Source organism: Oncorhynchus mykiss, chromosome 26 (assembly GCF_057628025.1).
Source record: "Oncorhynchus mykiss isolate SJ-2025 chromosome 26, ASM5762802v1, whole genome shotgun sequence".
In the NCBI taxonomy this organism is placed as follows: Eukaryota; Metazoa; Chordata; class Actinopteri; order Salmoniformes; family Salmonidae; genus Oncorhynchus; species Oncorhynchus mykiss.
The window spans coordinates 36264964-36287512 of record NC_143047.1 but is presented as its reverse complement, the minus strand read 5'-3'; the positions used below and the strand labels follow the sequence as shown (position 1 = coordinate 36287512).

The 22549-nt window shown below is 44.8% G+C and overlaps 1 protein-coding gene across 1 annotated transcript in view; it reads right to left on the bottom strand.

Moving 5' to 3' along the window:
• Nucleotides 1-22549, bottom strand: part of LOC110506180 (leucine-rich repeat serine/threonine-protein kinase 1) — a 151566-nt gene that overhangs the window by 101961 nt on the left and 27056 nt on the right. The window contains exons 4-13 of the mRNA XM_090221653.1: nt 19130-19301; nt 18755-18934; nt 17428-17576; nt 16779-17033; nt 14822-14959; nt 8422-8534; nt 7195-7265; nt 4806-4935; nt 1362-1474; nt 920-1134 (exon numbers count right to left, since the gene is read on the bottom strand). Coding sequence (XP_090077779.1) covers nt 920-1134; nt 1362-1474; nt 4806-4935; nt 7195-7265; nt 8422-8534; nt 14822-14959; nt 16779-17033; nt 17428-17576; nt 18755-18934; nt 19130-19301 — 1536 coding nt within the window. The remainder of the gene's footprint in view (nt 1-919; nt 1135-1361; nt 1475-4805; nt 4936-7194; nt 7266-8421; nt 8535-14821; nt 14960-16778; nt 17034-17427; nt 17577-18754; nt 18935-19129; nt 19302-22549) is intronic.

Here is a 22549-nt window from a genome sequence, read left to right as displayed (position 1 = left end):
GTCAACATGACCGCCTTTGTGTTCCTTTATAACATGACATAATCGTAGTAGCCATCCCAGGCTAAAAACAGACTGGCAGCCACACACACACGCCAGGCTCAAAACAGACTGGCAGCCAGGCTCAAAACAAACTGCCAGCCAGGCTCAAAACAAACTGGCAGCCAGGCTCAAAACAAACTGGCAGCCAGGCTCAAAACAAACTGTCAGCCAGGCTCAAAACACACTGTCAGCCAGGCTCAAAACACACTGGCAGCCAGGCTCAAAACACACTGGCAGCCAGGCTCAAAACACACTGGCAGCCAGGCTCAAAACAAACTGTCAGCCAGGCTCAAAACAAACTGGCAGCCAGAATCAAAACAAACTGGCAGCCAGAATCAAAACAAACTGGCAGCCAGAATCAAAACAAACTGGCAGCCAGAATCAAAACAAACTGGCAGCCAGAATCAAAACAAACTGGCAGCCAGAATCAAAACAAACTGGCAGCCAGAATCAAAACAAACTGGCAGCCAGGCTCAAAACAAACTGGCAGCCAGGCTCAAAACAAACTGGCAGCCAGGCTCAAAACAAACTGGCAGCCAGGCTCAAAACAAACTGGCAGCCAGGCTCAAAACAAACTGGCAGCCAGGCTCAAAACAAACTGGCAGCCAGGCTCAAAACAAACTGGCAGCCAGGCTCAGCTTCACATTTGATTTTGTTGCCTTAAAATATTATCTTATAAATGGACTCAAATGGATTTTTGTCCTACCGGTCTACACAACTTACTCTACAAAGTGAAAGAAAAATTAAAGAAAATGTTCCTAATTAATTTAAAATAAAATATGTATTGATTGAGTATGGTCTTCCCACCCCAGAGCAAATAGTTGATGGAAGTACCTTGGGCGTGTGCGTGTATTCTGTATGCATGTGTGTGTTCTCTTACGCTAGCTTTAACCCCATTGGGTCGGTCCAGTTCCCAAGTAGCTGTGCTGATGTTTCGTTCTGCAGGGGAGAAAGGGGAGGTCCTGCCCGTCTGCAACGCCTCCAGGAGGGCTGTCTTTCCCTGTCGAGGAGGACCAATCACAAGAAGCTTCAGCAGCTTACAGGGCTCCGCCTTCCGTAGGTGGGCTCGGAGGAAGGACAGCACTGATGCTGGACCTGAGAAAGGGAGATACCTAGTCAGTTGTACAAATTAATGCATTCAACTGAAATGTGTCTCCCGCATTTAACTCAACCCCTCTGAATCAGAGAGGTGCTGACGGCTGCCTTAATCCACATCCCCGTCATCTGACCCGGGGAACAGTGAGACACGATTAAAAAACAAACACCACCCGCCCACCCACCCACCCCCACACCCACACCCACACAGTGTGGTGGTACTTTACCTTCTTTCCTGATGTCCTGGGGAACATTAGTGATGTTGAGGTCCTCAATGTCCAACTGCCACAGGTTAGAGAGCTGCCCCAACTCAGCTGGAAGCTCCCGAATACCTGGATTACTGTTCTCAGATCAGGGGAGAGAGATGGAGTTAGGTACTATACATACAAGGATACCTGTGTTACTGTTCTCAGATCAGGGGAGAGAGAGATGGAGTTAGGTACTATACATACAAGGATACCTGTGTTACTGTTCTCAGATCAGGGGAGCCAGAGGACGAGTTTGATGGGTGAATGTTCATGCGTTTATGTTACGGATACAAGTATCCTGTGTGTGTATCCTGTGTGTGTGTGTTTCTTTTCTCTCCTTCTCCCCTCACAGGTGAAAATCATCACTCCCCAATCAGTCAACAATCAATCATCAATCTGAAGACACACCTCCTCCTGTTTCCTACCCTATCACAGTTCCTTCCCCATGGTTTAAAAACCCCATCATTTGTTTGCTCTGGAGCTCAATCTCTTTGTAAATGCCATGTTTGTGTTTCACTCGCTCTCTGTGTATTAATTAACCTCTCTTTTGTTTGAGCACCTCCATAGCACTAGCACCATAGCATGTCATCACCTGTGAGTATTGTTTTTGGTTATGGTGTTTGTTTGTTTGCTGGTGGGAAAAGGGGGAAACAAGACAAGTCGCCCATGGGCATACACTACCCGTAGGTGAACTTTGTTAAATACACTAGTTAGAACTGGGCGGACCACCCACTGTATTTTTGGTTAGTTAGTTAGCTGTTGTTAAAGTAGGCTATTCTAGCTTAGGGGTGTTTTTGTATACTTATTGTTTCTTTCCTTGGGTCCAGCTCAGCCCCTTTTCCTGCTCCCCCCATTAACGTGTGTTTATTAATAAACCCTGAGTTTGACGGTATTATTTCAGTTGTCGTGGTTATTTCGTTCTCACTTTTACTTTGTCACAATTATAATTTGCATGAGTTATGTTACGGGTCTCATTACCATCCCCCCTAGACTGTCGGGCCAAAAGGGATTCGTAACAGTTTACATCATATGATCTCTGAAAACATAGGGGAATGCTAATGGGACAGGGTGTTTCTCATCCTCAACATGTCATATTGCTTTGTGAACATAGAGAAACATTGGGAGAAACTAAATAATGGAATAATGGGCCGGTTTCCTGGACACAGATTAAACCTAGTCTTGGGCTAAGAACCACTTTCAATGGGTATTATTCCATGGAGGACTGACTAGTCATCATGTTGGGCTAAGAACCACTTTCAATGGGTATTATTCCATGGAAGACTGACTGGTCATCATGTTGGGCTAAGAACCACTTCAATGGGTATTATTCCATGGAAGACTGACTGGTCATGTTGGGCTAAGAACCACTTTCAATGGGTATTATTCCATGGAAGACTGACTAGTCATCATGTTGGGCTAAGAACCACTTTCAATGGGTATTATTCCATGGAAGACTGACTAGTCATCATGTTGGGCTAAGAACCACTTCAATGGGTATTATTCCATGGAAGACTGACTGGTCATGTTGGGCTAAGAACCACTTTCAATGGGTATTATTCCATGGAAGACTGACTGGTCATGTTGGGCTAAGAACCACTTTCAATGGGTATTATTCCATGGAAGACTGACTGGTCATGTTGGGCTAAGAACCACTTTCAATGGGTATTATTCCATGGAGGACTGACTGGTCATCATGTTGGGCTAAGAACCACTTCAATGGGTATTATTCCATGGAAGACTGACTGGTCATCATGTTGGGCTAAGAACCACTTCAATGGGTATTATTCCATGGAGGACTGACTAGTCATCATGTTGGGCTAAGAACCACTTCAATGGGTATTATTCCATGGAAGACTGACTAGTCATCATGTTGGGCTAAGAACCACTTCAATGGGTATTATTCCATGGAGGACTGACTAGTCATCATGTTGGGCTAAGAACCACTTCAATGGGTATTATTCCATGGAAGACTGACTGGTCATCATGTTGGGCTAAGAACCACTTTCAATGGGTATTATTCCATGGAGGACTGACTGGTCATCATGTTGGGCTAAGAACCACTTCAATGGGTATTATTCCATGGAGGACTGACTAGTCATCATGTTGGGCTAAGAACCACTTCAATGGGTATTATTCCATGGAGGACTGACTGGTCATCATGTTGGGCTAAGAACCACTTTCAATGGGTATTATTCCATGGAGGACTGACTAGTCATCATGTTGGGCTAAGAACCACTTCAATGGGTATTATTCCATGGAGGACTGACTAGTCATCATGTTGGGCTAAGAACCACTTCAATGGGTATTATTCCATGGAGGACTGACTGGTCATCATGTTGGGCTAAGAACCACTTTCAATGGGTATTATTCCATGGAGGACTGACTAGTCATCATGTTGGGCTAAGAACCACTTTCAATGGGTATTATTCCATGGAAGACTGACTAGTCATCATGTTGGGCTAAGAACCACTTTCAATGGGTATTATTCCATGGAAGACTGACTAGTCATCATGTGTCTGGGAAAACAAGCATATGGCAGAAGGCTAAAGGTGAGACCATCGCCTTATTGTTCTGGATGAGAACTAACTCTATTCACTAGTCTAGCCTGGACTACCATGACCGATATTACACAGGACTGGATGACAACAAAACAACGTCTGAGTGGGAAAGAGGATCTCCAGCTAAACCTCCACATCACACTCTGGGCCACAACCAGACTCTACATAGTGCACTACTTTGGACCAGGGCCCATTGGGACGCCCATAGGTCTCTGGTCAAAAGTAGTGCACTATGTAGGGAATAGGGTGTCGTTTTGGACATAGCCCGTGTATTCCTGTTGGAGCCTCCAGTCTGGAAGACTGTGAGAAGTGGACAGAGAACAGTGACCCTGGTGACCCACAGAAAACAGCTGGCAACAGCTGCCTCCAAATCAGTTCACAACAGGAAGGACTGGACAGGACAACCAGAGAGTGGGGCTGTGTAATAAATACTCTAAAATGCTTCCTTTCCTTGTCTCCTTTGCTTTTTTATTAGCAGTGTGTGATGACAGGAATGGACAGATGTCTACGTTGATGTCTACAGGTGTTCAGCTAGGTTGGTGACCACAGGATTTACCAGACGGCACAAACACATCTGAGACCCCCATGTTAGTTTTCAGCTGTTGTGTCCCACCTCAGTATAAGGAAGTTATGGAGGAAAGGGACCAGGAAATATGGGGAGTTAAGGAGATTGGGACTAAGTCTAGGGCACTTAAATTGGGATGAGAGCTTGGTGAGGAAAGCAGATGAGGAGACAAGAAAAGTATAGTCAGTCTAGGGACGTAACTAGAGAAATTATGTGGTGAAAGAGCTGGGTGAGATTGATAGGAGACAGGGAAAAGAGACAAGGAAAGGAGGCTTGTGTGATGAGGCTTGGGGCACTTACTTGGAGAGGTAGAGCTCCATGAGGTTTCTCAGGCCACACACGGACTGGGGCACACACTCCAGCTGGTTGTCGTTCAAGGAAAGCACTTCCAAAGCATCCCGCAAAATTACTGGAAACTCGATTGGGCATACTGTCAAGCAGGGGAAAGGCACATGCACACACACACACACACACACACACTCTCACGGTCAATGACCATCAGCAGTCACTGCAGGATCAGGATGTACAGTATGGGGTTACTAATTGCTGGAGCGGTCAGAGAAGGGGGAGAGAAAGAGAGATATGGAGGGAGAGAGAGAAAAGAGAGATATGGAGGGAGAGAGCGAAAAGAGAGATATGGAGGGAGAGAGTGAGAGAAAAGAGAGATATGGAGGGAGAGAGAGAAAGAGATATGGAGGGAGAGAGAGAGAAAAGAGAGATATGGAGGGAGAGAGTGAGAGAAAAGAGAGAGATATGGAGGGAGAGAGAGAACAGAGAGAGATATGGAGGGAGAGAGAGAAAAGAGAGAGATATGGAGGGAGAGAGAGAAAAGAGAGATATGGAGGGAGAGAGAGAAAAGAGAGATATGGAGGGAGAGAGAGAAAAGAGAGAGATATGGAGGGAGAGAGAGAAGAGAGAGATATGGAGGGAGAGAGTGAGAGAGAAAAGAGATATGGAGGGAGAGAGAGAGAGAAAAGAGAGATGGAGGGAGAGAGTGAGAGAAAAAAGAGATATGGAGGAAGAGTGAGAGAGAAAATAGAGAGATATGGAGGTAGAGAGAGAGAGAAAAGAGAGAGATATGGAGGGAGAGAGAGAAAAGAGAGATATGGAGGGAGAGAGAGAAAAGAGAGTGAAAGAGCACGACTGGGTTAAGACTGTGTGGTCCAGATGACCGTGATGAGAGGCATAGAGGGGTTTCCAAACCACATGAGCAAGGGCTTTGGACCCAAATGTGACCAGCATCACTGCTCATATAGGCTGTTTATTCAACTCTGTCCATGCCACAACCGGCAGAATGAGAATCTGACCAGACAACCAACAAAGTAATTATTCTACCACAGTCCCAGTACAGACTGCCACAGTCCCAGTACAGACTGCCACAGTCCCAGTACAGACTGCCACAGACCCAGTACAGACTGCCACAGACCCAGTACAGACTGCCACAGACCCAGTACAGACTGACACAGATCCAGTACAGACTGCCACAGACCCAGTACAGACTGCCACAGTCCCAGTACAGACTGCCACAGTCCCAGTACAGACTGCCACAGACCCAGTACAGACTGCCACAGATCCAGTACAGACTGCCACAGTCCCAGTACAGACTGCCAAAGTCCCAGTACAGACTGCCACAGTCCCAGTACAGACTGCCACAGTCCCAGTACAGACTGCCACAGTCCCAGTACAGACTGCCACAGTCCCAGTACAGACTGCCACAGATCCAGTACAGACTGCCACAGTCCCAGTACAGACTGCCACAGTCCCAGTACAGACTGCCACAGTCCCAGTACAGACTGCCACAGTCCCAGTACAGACTGCCACAGTCCCAGTACAGACTGCCACAGACCCAGTACAGACTGCCACAGTCCCAGTACAGACTGCCACAGACCCAGTACAGACTGCCACAGACCCAGTACATACTGCCACAGACCCAGTACAGACTGCCACAGACCCAGTACAGACTGCCACAGACCCAGTACAGACTGCCACAGACCCAGTACAGACTGCCACAGATCCAGTACAGACTGCCACAGTCCCAGTACAGACTGCCACAGATCCAGTACAGACTGCCACAGACCCAGTACAGACTGCCACAGATCCAGTACAGACTGCCACAGATCCAGTACAGACTGCCACAGATCCAGTACAGACTGCCACAGTCCCAGTACAGACTGCCACAGTCCCAGTACAGACTGCCACAGATCCAGTACAGACTGCCACAGACCCAGTACAGACTGCCACAGATCCAGTACAGACTGCCACAGATCCAGTACAGACTGCCACAGACCCAGTACAGACTGCCACAGATCCAGTACAGACTGCCACAGATCCAGTACAGACTGCCACAGTCCCAGTACAGACTGCCACAGATCCAGTTACACTCCAGTCCTGTTACAGACCACTACAGATCGGTTCAGTCCAGTTCACTACAGTTCATTACAAACCACGACAGATCGGTTCAGTCCAGTTCACTACAGTTCATTACAAACCACGACAGATCGGTTCAGTCCAGTTCACTACAGTTCATTACAAACCACGACAGATGGGTCTAGTCCAGTTTAAGTCCAGTTCACTACAGACCACTATGGTTCAGTCCAGTCATGTCAAGTTTAAAAGTCCAGTCCATGTTAGACCACTAAAGTAACACTACAGTCAACAGCGCCAGTCCACATGAGTCCGGAACCAGTACCTGGGTCCGGGTCTCTCCGGTGCCATGTGGTCAGGAAGGCCAGCCTCCTGGTTTTGGGTCCCTCCTCAGTCCTGAAACAAAACGGTTCCAACTTCCATCACATTCATGCATTCTTGGTTGTATTTTTTATTGTTTACCATGTCAGCTGAAAAGTGCTCATCTAGGATCAGTTTTTCCTTTGAGATTATAATGAATAAGATTAGGGGCCTGAATAAAGATAGGGCGGGACCTGATCCTAGATCGGGAGTCCTACTCTGAGACGCTTGATGCATATAGCCCCAGGTACCATTACAGTAGTTTGCCCCTTCCCCCAAGTCCTACACCTTCCCCCAAGTCCTACCCCTTCCCCTACCCCTTCCCCCAAGTCCTACCCCTCCCCCCAAGTCCTACCTCTACCATATTACCTTCATTAATCCATAGTACCCAACGTTGCTAACACCAAAACGTTATGGACTAGGGTAAGGAGGAAGCTAGGGTTAAAAATGGAACCAGGCCTTGAAGTGAGAGGAAAATATTAAAAGTAAGAGGTTAAGGCCGTGTCCAGAAACAACTCCTAGGCCCTAGACACTTAAACCCCGTCCAGAAACAACTCCTAGCCCCTAGACCCTAGACACTTAGAACCCAACCAGAAACAACTCCTATCCCATTGAATCTAATCAAATCAAATGTATTTATAAAGCCCTTCTTACATCAGCTGATGTCACAAAGTGCTGTACAGAAACCCAGCCTAAAACCCCAAACAGTAAGCAATGCAGGTGTAGAAGCACGGTGGCTAGGAAAAACTCCCTAGAAAGGCCAAAACCTAGGAAGAAACCTAGAGAGGAACCAGGCTATGAGGGGTGGCCAGTCCTCTTCTGGCTGTGCCGGGTGGAGATTATAACAGAACATGGCCAAGATGTTCAAATGTTCATAAATGACCAGCATGGTCAAATAATAATAATCACAGTAGTTGTCGAGGGTGCAGCAAGTCAGCACCTCAGGAGTAAATGTCAGTTGACTTTTCATAGCCAATCATTAAGAGCATCTCTACCACTCCTGCTGTCTCTAGAGAGTTGAAAACAGCAGGTCTGGGACAGGTAGCACGTCCGGTGAACAGGTCAGGGCTCCATAGCCACAGGCAGAACTCAGTATCTAGCACCTTTAGATCTAAACAAGTTTCTAGGGGCTAGTAGTTGTTTCTGGACGGGGCCTAAGTGTGAGTGGTAAGATGTATGACCTTTCACCTACTTGCCCAGATGGTTCCTGGAGAGGTCAAGGGTTCTGAGCAGAGAGCATTTCCACTTGTTGGGTGCCGGGAGAGTGGAGATCTGATTCCTACCCAGTCTGAGAGAGACCAGGGCCTGATGAAGAGAATGAGTGGGAGAGGAGGAGGGAGAGAAAGATAGGGAGAGAAAGGGGGGAGGGAGGGAAAGAGGGAGAAAGAGACAGAGTGTCACCAAAGCATGGCCTGTGGTCATGACAACTTAATTTACATCTAGTGTCCCCATTTCCCTGTCTACCGTTGGCGTCACTCTCTCTCTTCACTCTCTCACTCTTCTGTTTCTCTTCCTCTATTCTATTCTAATAAAACACCGCAAATGCCACTATAATCAACAATCTTGCATTAATTCCTTCACAAATATTTGGAAAATTGCTTCATAAAGCCCATAGCATTCCTGAGGTAAATGAAACACTCCATCGTTCTCCTCGGAATTCAGGAACCTAAATTAAACTTAACATCCGTTTCCATTCATTATTACTGTTACGCTAATATCTTTAAAACCTAATCAAGCGTACCGTGATTCATCGTACTAACGCTGAGAACAAGGTTGATGTTTTACGTATTCCTAACCAAATTGTGTTTTTTTGTTAGTTTCTTTACATTGTTTGTAACTTTTTAAACTTATTTTGTACATAATATTGCTGCTACCATCTCTTATGACCGAAAATAACTTCTAGACATCAGAACTGCAAATACTCACCACACACTATCAGAATCCTTTTTTTCCTTTAACAAGTCGAGCCTGACGTGAATGACACACTGCTTTCCCGGGAACAGGCCCAGATCCCCGTCATTTGCGTGAAGAGAAGGCGGAGAAAAAGGGGCCGGAGGGCGGGCTGCCTTCTGAGAATTAGTAGGCGATCGAATAAACCCCCACTGCCTTCCATTCTGCTAGAAAACGTGCAATCTTTGGAGAATAAATCGATGACCTATGCGGAAGATTAAACTACCAACGGGACATTCAAAACTGTAATATCTTATGCTTCACAGAGTCGTGGCTGAACGACGACATTATCAACATACAGCTGGCTGGTTATACGCTGTATCGGCAGGATAGAACAGCGGCGTCTGGTAAGACAAGGGGCGGCGGACTATGTATTTTTGTAAATAGCTGATGTACGATATATATTTTTGTATTTTTCGTAGCTGTCTAAATACCGCCACAGACTAACACACTAAGACTGCACTGAATGAGCTGTATTCCACCATAAGCAAACAGGAAAACGCTCATCCAGAGGCGGCGGTCCTATTAGCCCGGGGACTTTAATGCAGGGAAACTTAAATCAGTCTTACCAAATTTCTATCAGCATGTTAAATATGCAACCAGAGGGAAAAAACAACAACAAAAAAACTCTGGACCACATTTAGTCCACACACACATATATGCATACATACAAAGCTCTCCCTCGCCCTCCATTTGGGAAATCTGACCATAATTCTATCCTCCCGATTCCTGCTTACAAGCAAAAATTTAAGCAGGAAGCACCAGTGACCAGCACCAGTGAATAAAAAGTGGTCAGATGAAGCAGATACTAAGTTACAGGTCTGTTTTGCTAGCACAGACTGGAATATGTTCAGGGATTCCTCCGATGGCATTGAGGAGTACCCCACAACAATCAATGGCTTCATCAATAAGTGCATCGATGACGTCGTCCCCACAGTGACCATACGTACATATCCCAACCAGAAGCCATGGATTCCCTGCAACAGCCGCACTGAGCTAAAGGCTAGAGCTGCCGCTTTCAAGGAGAGGGACTCTAAGTTCATAAGAAATCCCACTATGCCCTCCAACGAACCATCAAAGAGGCAAAGCGTCAATACAGGACAAAGATCGTATCGTACTACACCGGCTCTGACGCTCGTCGGATGTGGCAGGGCTTGCAAACTATTACAGATTACAAAGGGAAGCACAGCCAAGAGCTGCACAGTGACATAAGCCTACCAGATGAGCTAACCTACTTCTATGCTCACTTCGAGGCAAATAACACTGAAACATGCACGAGAGCACCAGCTGTTATGGTGGCAGCAGATGTGAGTAAGACCTTTAAACAGGTCAACATTCACAAGGCCGCAGGGCCAGATGGATCACCAGGACGTGTACTGCAAGCATGCACTGACCAACTGGCAAGTGTCTTCACTGACATTTTCAACCTCTCCCTGTCCGAGTCTGTAATGCCAACATGTTTTAAGCAGACCACCATAGTCCCTGTGCCCAAAAACACAAAGGTAACCTGCCTAAATGACTACTGTCATGACGTGGCCCTCTTTGGGTATAGCGAGTACCATCCCCCTCTCTCTCACCACCTCTCTCTTCCCCCTACACCCAGGCTCTGTTATCTCAGGTCGTAAATTCCATGAGGAGACTCTCTTCCCCGCCCAGCCATGCAGTATATAGAGAGTGGGTTCACAGTAGAACAAATAAACTTATTTTACCGCACAGAACTTGAGAACTGAACAATATCCATGTTTTGGAGAATGTGTAAACGGTCGGTGGAGAATCTAGCTACAACTGGTCCATTTTGTTTAATGTTTGTGACCTCATGAGAGACAATACAGCCACATTACCATAACTCTGTTAATACAAGAGTATCCGTTATGGCCTCCCGGGTGGCGCAGTGCCACCAGAGACTCTGGGTTCGTGCCCAGGCTCTGTCGCAACCGGCCGTGACCGGGAGGTCCGTGGGGCGACGCACAATTGGCCTAGCATCGACCGAGTTAGGGAGGGTTTGGCCGGTAGGGATATCCTTGTCTCATCGCGCACCAGCCACTCCCGTGGCGGGTCGGACACGCGCTAACCAATGTTGCCAGATGCACGGTGTTTCCTCTGACACATTGGTGTGGCTGGCTTCCTGGTTGGTTGCGCGCTGTGTTAAGAAGCAGTGCAGCTTGGTTGGGTTGTGTATCGGAGGACGCATGACTTTCGACCTTCGTCTCTCCCGAGCCCATATGGGAGTTGTAGCGATGAGACAAGATAGTAGCTACTAAAACAATTGGATACCACGAAAAGGGGGGTAAAATTGTAAAAAATAAAATAAATATATCTTTTTTTATTATTATATAAAATGAATGAGTAAAGATGAAACTATTTGTGAAATTATGTAATGTGATTTTAAACTGTTTAATGAAAGAGAATCCAATTCCCTTTAAAGTTAACTAAGTCATTTGCCCGCCCCATGAGCACAGACATTGATCTGGCATCATGGGACAGCCTTTTCTGCTGTTCCGAATATAACCCCCACCTGGAGAAGCCCACTTCAGACCAAGCGTACCTTGATTACCGAGAGGGCTAAGGTTTGAGTAGAGACCATGCATTCCTCAATTGTTGAATTCCTAACCAAACCACGTGGAGCATTGGCTACACTGGTGGAAATGGTTCAACTCTGAGACTATCGATACGGACAGAATAAGAGCAAATCTTCGATAATTACTAGTCTGCAGCTAGAATTTGTGTCAACAATGCAAAGACCGACAACCGCCGAAAGATCTATTCTATAAGAACCTTTCTGAATGGGACTCTGTAGTATCCATTCTAAAAACAAAAGACTTCATGGGAGAGAGAGAGAGAGACTTGGAACTTTCCAACAGAAAGAAGGACGATTCCAACAGAGATCCCGACGACACACTGAGCGTAAATATATATATTGATTGCAATTATTCCCGAATGAGTGAGCGTTCATGTGCAAAGGATTAACATTTCAATTCTAATAATTATCAACTGTGTAGTGACTCTGGTCTTTCCCGGCCTTCTCAGTCCACACCCACTTCCCTTAACCAACCAAGCTGCCATATCGGTTTAGCCCACTAGGGAACATTCCCTATCATTTCCTTGTAAACATCTACTGTTTGCTTGTTTGTGCATTTCTGTGATTATTTATTTATTTGTTAGTAAATAAATGATTAAGACAATTGATGTATGGATGATTCATATTGAAGGCTGGGTTCGTGCAGATAACCAACAATTTACGACGTTTGGAATGAGACTAATATGAGGTAAAGAATCATTCATTCATTAGAAGACTAATTGATCAGATTTTAAAATATCTGAAAATGTATATATATATTTGTCATCTGAAGATTTTCCTTGGTGCCCCGACTTGCTAGTTAATTACATTTACATGATTAGTTTAATCACATAATAATAATTACAGAGAATTGATTTGATAAAATAACAGTCTTCAATTTAATGATGCCAAAGACACGACACTACCGACCCGTAGGACTCACGTCTGTAGACATGAAGTGCTTTGAAAGGCTGGTCATGGCTCACATTCTATTGTGTTATTGACTGTACGTTTGTTTATCCCATGTGTAACTCTGTGTTGTTGTTTTTGTCGCACTGCTTTGCTTTATCTTGGCCAGGTCGCAGATGTAAATGAGAACTTGTTCTCAACTGGCCACCTGGTTAAATAAAGGTCAAATTAAAAAAAAAAAATATCAACCCCTTTATCCCAGAAGCCCTAGACCCACTCCAATTTTCATACCGCCCCAACAGATCCACAGATGATGCAATCTCTATTGCACTCCACACTGCTCTTTCCCACCTGGACATGTGAGAATGCTATTCATTGACTACAGCTCAGCGTTCAACACCATAGTGCCCTCAAAGCTCATCAATAAGCAAAGAACCCTGAGACTAAACACCTCCCTCTGTACCTGGACCCCCTCCTGTACTCCCTGTTCACTCATGACTGCAGTGGTAGGCCTGATCACAGACGAGACAGCCTATAGGGAGGAGGTCAGAGACCTAGCCGTGTGGTGCCAGGACAACAACCTCTCCCTCAACGTGATCGATGCAAAGGAGATGATTGTGGACTACAGGAAAAAGAGGACCAATCACGCCCCCATTCTCATCAACGGGGCTGTAGTGGAGCAGGTTGAGAGTGTCATGTCCCTTGGTGTCCACAACAGCAAACTAACATGGACCGATCACATCAAGATAGTCGTGAAAAGGACACAACAAAACCTATTCCACCTCAGGAGACTGAAATGATTTGGCATGGGTCCTCTGATCCTCAAAAGATTGCACAGCTGCACCATCGAGAGCATCCTGACTGGTTGCATCACTGCCTGGTATGGTAACTGCTCGGCCTCCAACCGCAAGGCACCGTAGTGCCTACGGCCCAGTACATCACTGGGGCCAGGCTTCCTGCCATCCAGGACCTATACCAGGCGGTGTCAGAGGAAGGCCCTAAAAATAGTCATAGATCACCCTAGTCATAGATTATTCTCTCTGCTACCACACAGCAAGCGGTACCAGAGCGCCAAGGCTTGGTCCAAGAGGCTTCTAAACAACTTCTACCCCCAAGCTATAAGACTCCTGATCATCTAATCAAATGGTCACGCAGACTATTTGCATTGCCCCCCCCCCCCCCTTTTACACCACTGCTATTGTTATCAACTATGCATAGTCACTTTAATAACTCTACCTACATGTATATATTACCTCAACTAACCGGTGCCCCCGCACATTGACTCTGTACCGGTACACCCCTGTATATAGTCTCGCTATTGTTTTTACTGCTGCTCTTTAATTACTTGTTACTTATTTCTTATTCATATTTTTTGAACTTCATTGTTGGTTAGGGGCTCGTAAGTAAGCATTTCACTGTAAGGTGAAATGTTGTATTCGGCAGCATGTGACTAGTAAAATTGGATTTTGATTTGATTTGAATCATTGTTTCAGTTGGGGTTCACTGACTGCAGAGTAGTACAGCAGTGCCACCTTGAGGTCATTGGGTAAACTACAGGTTTAATACAGAAATCCTCATCTTCTGAGTGGTTACTTTAAAAATATATATATTTTACCTTTATTTAACTAGGCAATTAGGCCTAATTACTAGGCCTAATTTCAGTTTATGTGACAAAAAAAATCTGAGTATAGAATCATTGTACCATCTAAACTGCTGTGAAATATATTTTCAATAACCCAAAATGTTTTACTTAAGAATGAGAAGCATATAAATAGCATAAATAGAACTACAGCTTCTTAGACTTGCTTTTAATGAGTGAGATCTATAACGCACATTTCTATGTGAATTTGGTCTGGTCGCCCAAATACAGTAAAGCTTATGGAGGTTTAGGGAGGCTTATTTAGGTTAGACCCATCAATTCAACAAATCCAATGTTTCTAGCCAGGCCCAAACGGACTCAGTCATGAACTACCATGTAGGAAGCACTGCTCCCAGTGTTGTTAAGCTGCTTTGGCCTAGGCTTTAGCTCAGTGGGCTAACAGGGTTTCGAGTTGCGCATAATATTGCGCATCAGACTGCCCAAATATTGAACCTTAATTACATGTGCAACTCAAAACCTTGTTAGCCCAGTGAGCTGAAGCCTAGGCCAAACAATGCTAGTGCTACCCAACCTTACCTCCAGCTCGAATATATAGGAGGGCAGCTCCTTGATGACGTTGTCTGAGAAATCCAGCTCCTGCAGCTGAGTTCTCCAGAAGATGGAGATGGTATTGGGAAGACTCTCGATGGCGTTGGATGAGGCTCGACAGTGCTTCTACAGAGGGGGAATCACCAATCAATCACTCACAACATCCAGAAGATGTTTCAAAACCATCACTCAAGTTCTGAATACAAGAGGGCAAAGGAGGTGGTGAAGAGTCGCTGAGAGGAGTCTGTATGATTTAAAAGACATGACCACTTTCCATTTCAATACCTAGTACCTTCTTGCTTCTACGCCAACAATGGCCACAAATCTAGAAGGACTGGATAGGTGTAAGCAACTAGTATGATGGTTCTACCCAGCTCTCCATTGGAGCTTCCTCCATATTCCTCTCACCAATCCAGTCCTTTCAGAACTGAGCATTTAAAAGGGGACAGGAGATACAGGAAGGTGCTAGGGAACCAAAAGGAACCAGGCCCTAGTTTATTCCTACCAGGGGAACCATAGAGATACAATTAATAGATATCTTTGAGAAGAACACTAAACAGGGTAGGACCTAAAAGAAGGTGCTAGGGTTCCAAATGGAACACATTGAGACATTATTTTACCGTAACCTGGAGACTGAAACACACATTTATATTATTTTACTGTAATGGAGGAGACGTTAACCTGGAGACTGAAACACATTGAGACATTATTTTACTGTAATGGAGGAGACGTTAACCTGGAGACTGAAACACATTGAGACATTATTTTACTGTAATGGAGGAGACGTTAACCTGGAGACTGAAACACATTGAGACATTATTTTACTGTAATGGAGGAGACGTTAACCTGGAGACTGAAACACATTGAGACATTATTTTACTGTAATGGAGGAGACGTTAACCTGGAGACTGAAACACATTGAGACATTATTTTACTGTAATGGAGGAGACGTTAACCTGGAGACTGAAACACATTGAGACATTATTTTACTGTAATGGAGGAGACGTTAACCTGGAGACTGAAACACATTGAGACATTATTTTACTGTAATGGAGGAGACGTTAACCTGGAGACAAACACATTGAGACATTATTTTAATGTAATGGAGGAGACGTTAACCTGGAGACTGAAACACATTGAGACATTATTTTACTGTAATGGAGGAGACGTTAACCTGGAGACTGAAACACATTGAGACATTATTTTACCGTAATGGAGGAGACGTTAACCTGGAGACTGAAACACATTGAGACATTATTTTACTGTAATGGAGGAGACGTTAACCTGGAGACTGAAACACATTGAGACATTATTTTACTGTAATGGAGGAGATGTTAAACCTGGACACTGAAACACATTGAGACATTATTTTACTGTAATGGAGGAGATGTTAACCTGGAGACTGAAACACATTGAGACATTATTTTACTGTAATGGAGGAGACGTTAACCTGGAGACTGAAACACATTGAGACATTATTTTACTGTAATGGAGGAGACGTTAACCTGGAGACTGAAACACATTGAGACATTATTTTACTGTAATGGAGGAGACGTTAACCTGGAGACTGAAACACATTGAGACATTATTTTACCGTAATGGAGGAGACGTTAACCTGGAGACTGAAACACATTGAGACATTATTTTACCGTAATGGAGGAGACGTTAACCTGGAGACTGAAACACATTGAGACATTATTTTACTGTAATGGAGGAGACGTTAACCTGGAGACTGAAACACATTGAGACATTATTTTACCGTAATGGAGGAGACGTTAACCTGGAGACTGAAACACATTGAGACATTATTTTACTGTAATGGAGGAGATGTTAAACCTGGAGACTGAAACACACATTTATATTATTTTACTGTAATGGAGGAGATGTTAACCTTTCTAACCATACCCTGTTTATGTGTGTGTGTGTATCTGCACCTACACATCTACAACCTATCTGTGAAAGTGGAGCAGCACCTGGAGCAGATGATCTCCTGTGAGCTCTGTGCTGTGGGCAGCTCTTTGAACAAGTTGCTGGAGAGGTCTAGGGTCCGGAGCTGTATGAGCCCCCAGGGAACCACGGAGGGCAGGGAGCTGAGGCTGTTACAGGACAGGTCCAGGTGGGAGATACGGGACGACACGTCCATCAACCAGTCCAGCTCCAACCACGGCAGCTTCAGACCTGACCAACGGCCACATAGTAGCTAGAGGGGGAGAGAGGAAACAACATGTTGGCTGACGCTTTTATGGTGCACAACACATACACACACACACACCTGGCCTGACCAACACACGGGGTAAAACATAACACATTCACAGAGAGAAAAATACATACATACACAGACACACAATGGAGACACACAAACACAAACACACACACATAAACGCAGGCAAACGCAGACACACAATGGAGACACACAAACACAAACACAAACACACACACATAAACGCAGGCAAACGCAGACACACAATGGAGACACACAAACACAAACACAAACACATAAACGCAGGCAAACGCAGACACACAAACGCACAAAAGCAGACAAACAAACGCAGACACACACTCACACAAATACACACACACCTCCCCTCAGTTACCTTTTCTCCCGCTGGTTCTGTGTGCGTGTCTGCTTCTTCTACCAGTCGTTGTTCAACGAGCAGTCTGCTGAAGGCTGGATAATCCATCAGGGTGTAGGAGGACAGCCCAGCGCCATTCTGCAGCAGGAATCTAGCTATCTCCTCATTACCTACATAGAACACAGTTAGATGTCCGGACGTTCTGAACAGACCCCTGGTCTAAGATAACAGGAAGTGCTCCTCATCTCTCCACCAATATGCCCAGAGTAGGCTGAAGTTGCTCCTAGACACTGATTTTGAGTGAGTTTTGCATCTTCCCCTCTAATGGTTAAGCGTAGGGGAAGCTGATCCTACACTACATCATAAAGCCAGAATAAGGAAGTGAGTTGGATTGGAGGTTGAATTGGAGACACAGTAGAGTAGGAGGAAATCCCTGTCTGCCTGACAACACACCACAGTAGGAATGTGGTTTATGTGTGAGGCGTGTGTGTGTGTGTGGTTTATGTGTGAGGCATGTGTGTGTGTGTGGTTTATGTGTGAGGCGTGTGTGTGTGTGTGTGTGGTTTATGTGTGAGGCGTGTGTGTGTGTGGTTTATGTGTGAGGCGTGTGTGTGTGTGTGTGGTTTATGTGTGAGGTATTTGTAGGCTGTGTTCGTTTGTGTGTGTAGGTATATACACACTATCGTTCAAAAGTTTAGGATTACTTAGAAATGTCCTTGTTTTTGAAAGAAAAGCACATTTTTTTGTCCATTAAAATAACATCAAATTGATCAGAAATACAGTGTAGACATTGTTAATGTTGTAAATGACTATTGTAGCTGGAAACTGCCCATTAGAGGCCCATTATCAGCAACCATCACTCCTGTGTTCCAATGGCACGTTGTGTTAGCTAATCCAAGTTTATCATTTTAAAAGGCTAATTGATCATCAAAACCCTTTTGCAATTATGTTAGCACAGCTGAAAACTGTTGTACTAATTAAAGAAGCAATAAAACTGGCCTTCTTTAGACTAGTTGAGTATCTGGAGCATCAGCATTTGTGGGTTCGATTACAGGCTCAAAATGGCCAGTAATGTGCCATTGGAACACAGGAGTGATGGTTGCTGATAATGGGCCTCTGTACGCAGATGTAGATATTCCATTAAAAATCAGCCGTTTCCAGCTACATTAGTCATTTACAACATTAACAATGTCTACACTGTATTTCTGATCAATTTTATGTCATTTTAATGTGCTTATCTTGCAAAAACAAGGACATTTCTAAGTGAAGCTAAACTTTTGAACGTTAGTGTATGTGTGCACATGTACAGTATGTGGAGTATATGTACAGTGTGTGTCTTGCTGTCTACCTGCGCGTGCAGCAGCGTAGAGAGGCAGCCCCGTGATGACAGCAAACTCCTCCTGGTGGATGGCACAGTCCTCAGCGTCGGCATGGTAACCCTGCACCAACATTCTAACCACCTCCAGGTGACCCTGTTGGCACGCCGACACCAACATCCAGTTCAACAGATCTCTGTGGACACACGGACCTGAGAGAGACATGCAATCTGTTTATCATCTACTAACTATGATTACTACACACACACACACTTTCAAAACAATACATGCAATCTGTTACTATCGATTAACTACTACACAAACACAGGTGGAAAATGTCACACACACACACACACACACACACACACACACACACACACACACACACACACACACAGCATTGTCACCTGGTACTGAGTCGAGCAGCTCTCTGACCAGGCTGACATGTCCATAGTGTGCAGCCAGGATGGCGGGGTTTCCCTCCGATGGCTCCAGGGGCAGGGGCACACGGGCCTCATGGAGGAGGTAACTCACGCTCTCCGCATCACCATGCTGGGTGGCCACACACAGGAGACGCAGCTGAGGAAGGGACGGGAATAGGACAAGTTAGTATATTAGCAGATAGTCAAGTTTTGTTCAAGTCCACCTCTCCACCTCTACCATAGGCTCCACTTAGCTGATCTGTAGCCAACTCTTCATTCACTGTCATGCTGTACAGTTGGGAGCAGGGGGACATTTAATTTCAATCACAGTCAATCCAGGAAGTACACTGAAATTCCAATTCTCTTCAATGTTTTTCAATTAGGAACATTTGGAATTGGAATTTGGTGTTGTTTCTGAATTGATTGGAATTGAAAACTACCTTTAAGGAAGTTTTGACACCAAGGGTTACTATGGTTTTGATAGCATTTAGTAACTTTTCCCACTCAATTCTGCAGCAAATTGGTGCTGTGACTTCGTTGCAGCAACAGCAAAATGGCATCTAGCGACAAATCAAGGAGCTAATAGCTATTCTCACTGAATATATGTTGGCAACAATGTCTGCAACCAGGTAAAAACATGAGCATCAAAGTTGATGTAATGGCACCATCAGGTGGGCAATCAATGTACGACCAATAGATGAGTTAGCCACAACACATCCAGTATGGAACGAGGCGACCAATAGATGAGTTAGCCGCAGCACATCCAGTATGGAACGAGGCGACCAATAGATGAGTTAGCCACAGCACATCCAGTATGGAACGAGGCGACCAATAGATGAGTTAGCACAGCACATCCAGTATGGAACGAGGTGACCAATAGATGAGTTAGCCACAACACATCCAGTATGGAACGAGGCGACCAATAGATGAGTTAGCCACAGCACATCCAGTATGGAACGAGGCGACCAATAGATGAGTTAGCCACAGCACATCCAGTATGGAACGAGGTGACCAATAGATGAGTTAGCCACAACACATCCAGTATGGAACGAGACGACCAATAGATGAGTTAGCCGCAGCACATCCAGTATGGAACGAGGCGACCAATAGATGAGTTAGCCGCAGCACATCCAGTATGGAACAAGGTGACCAATAGATGAGTTAGCCACAGCATATCCAGTATGGAACGAGGTGACCAATAGATGAGTTAGCCACAACACATCCAGTATGGAACGAGGCGACCAATAGATGAGCTAGCCACAACACATCCAGTATGGAACGAGGTGACCAATAGATTAATTAGCTACAACACATCCAGTATGGAACGAGGCGACCAATAGATGAGTTAGCCACAACACATCCAGTATGGAACGAGGCGACCAATAGATGAGTTAGCCACAGCACATCCAGTATGGAACGAGGCGACCTCTACAACACCTGGATAAGGTGTTAGTGCTTGGCTGAAATAGAATTAGGGCTGTCCTCAATTAAAGAAAAAATATTGGTTGACCGAAAGTTGTTTGTTCTTTTGACCAATCGATTTGTCAAAATTTTAAGCCTGTATTTTTCCATTTATAGACACACCCTACGTGTTTTAATAAAATCAACTATATGTATTGAGCTTGTCTGATGTTTTAAGCTTACGGTTTGATGAAATAAGAAATGCCTCAAGAGGGCACCAGAGATCTAGATAACCAGAAGACCTTAACCTGACCCAACTATTCTCCTCCCGCTCCTGCTGGCTTTCACAGATTATGCCGTTACTCTCCTGAAGTTGCCGCCGGTAATAGGCTGCAGGAGGACTCGGCAACCTTTCTCATGTGGAATGCCGATTTATCTTACCATTTCTACCAATCTGCGTGCCAGTTATGTTTTTCATAAACACATTTTCGTGAAGCAGTTTCATTTAATTTATAATATCTTCATATCTCAAAATCATTGTCATGTGGTTAATCAAAATTCTATCCAAAAGAAAATGATAAACCTAAAAAGTAACTTCTATTGCCAACTATGTAAAAATAGCCTACATAAAGCCAAACAGTACCAGCACACAAAATGAGTACCAGAACCTATTTCAGTCCAAGTCAAGCACTGATAAGATGTAATCAGGTAGGCCTATTTTATGCCGTTTCCACTGGATCAGAGCAGGACATTGTTCCCTTTCACGCTGAGTGGTTATCGAAAGGGAGAGAGCTGGAAAGACTTTTCAAATACATTAAGGAACTATTGTAATTCACAATTAATATAAAAACAGACTTTGTTTGCTTGTTGTTTAAGGTGAAGAAAACTTTACTTTGAGAAGCTCCACAGGTCATTCGTGGTGGTGCGTTAAGCCAATCAGAAATACTATCAGATCCCCAAATGGACACATTTATATACATTTGCGCACAGGTCAGGTAGCCTATAGGCCTACTTCTATGTATAATCAGGCCAGCTAGCCTATAGGCCTACTTCTATGTATAATCAGGCCAGCTAGCCTATAGGCCTACTTCTATGTATAATCAGGCCAGCTAGCCTATAGGCCTACGTCTATGTATAATCAGGCCAGGTAGCCTATAGGCCTACTTCTATGTATAATCAGGCCAGCTAGCCTATAGGCCTACTTCTATGTATAATCAGGCCAGGTAGCCTATAGGCCTACGTCTATGTATAATCAGGCCAGCTAGCCTATAGGCCTACTTCTATGTATAATCAGGCCAGCTAGCCTATAGGCCTACGTCTATGTATAATCAGGCCAGGTAGCCTATAGGCCTACTTCTATGTATAATCAGGCCAGGTAGACTATAGGCCTACGTCTATGTATAATCAGGCCAGCTAGCCTATAGGCCTACTTCTATGTATAATCAGGCCAGGTAGCCTATAGGCCTACGTCTATGTATAATCAGGCCAGGTAGCCTATAGGCCTACGTCTATGTATAATCAGGCCAGCTAGCCTATAGGCCTACTTCTATGTATAATCAGGCCAGCTAGCCTATAGGCCTACGTCTATGTATAATCAGGCCAGGTAGCCTATAGGCCTACTTCTATGTATAATCAGGCCAGGTAGCCTATAGGCCTACGTCTATGTATAATCAGGCCAGCTAGCCTATAGGCCTACTTCTATGTATAATCAGGCCAGGTAGCCTATAGGCCTACGTCTATGTATAATCAGGCCAGGTAGCCTATAGGCCTACGTCTATGTATAATCAGGCCAGCTAGCCTATAGGCCTACTTCTATGTATAATCAGGCCAGCTAGCCTATAGGCCTACGTCTATGTATAATCAGGCCAGCTAGCCTATAGGCCTACTTCTATGCATAATCAGGCCAGCTAGCCTATAGGCCTACTTCTATGTATAATCAGGCTAGGTAGCCTATAGGACTACGTCTATGTATAATCAGGCCAGCTAGCCTATAGGCCTACTTCT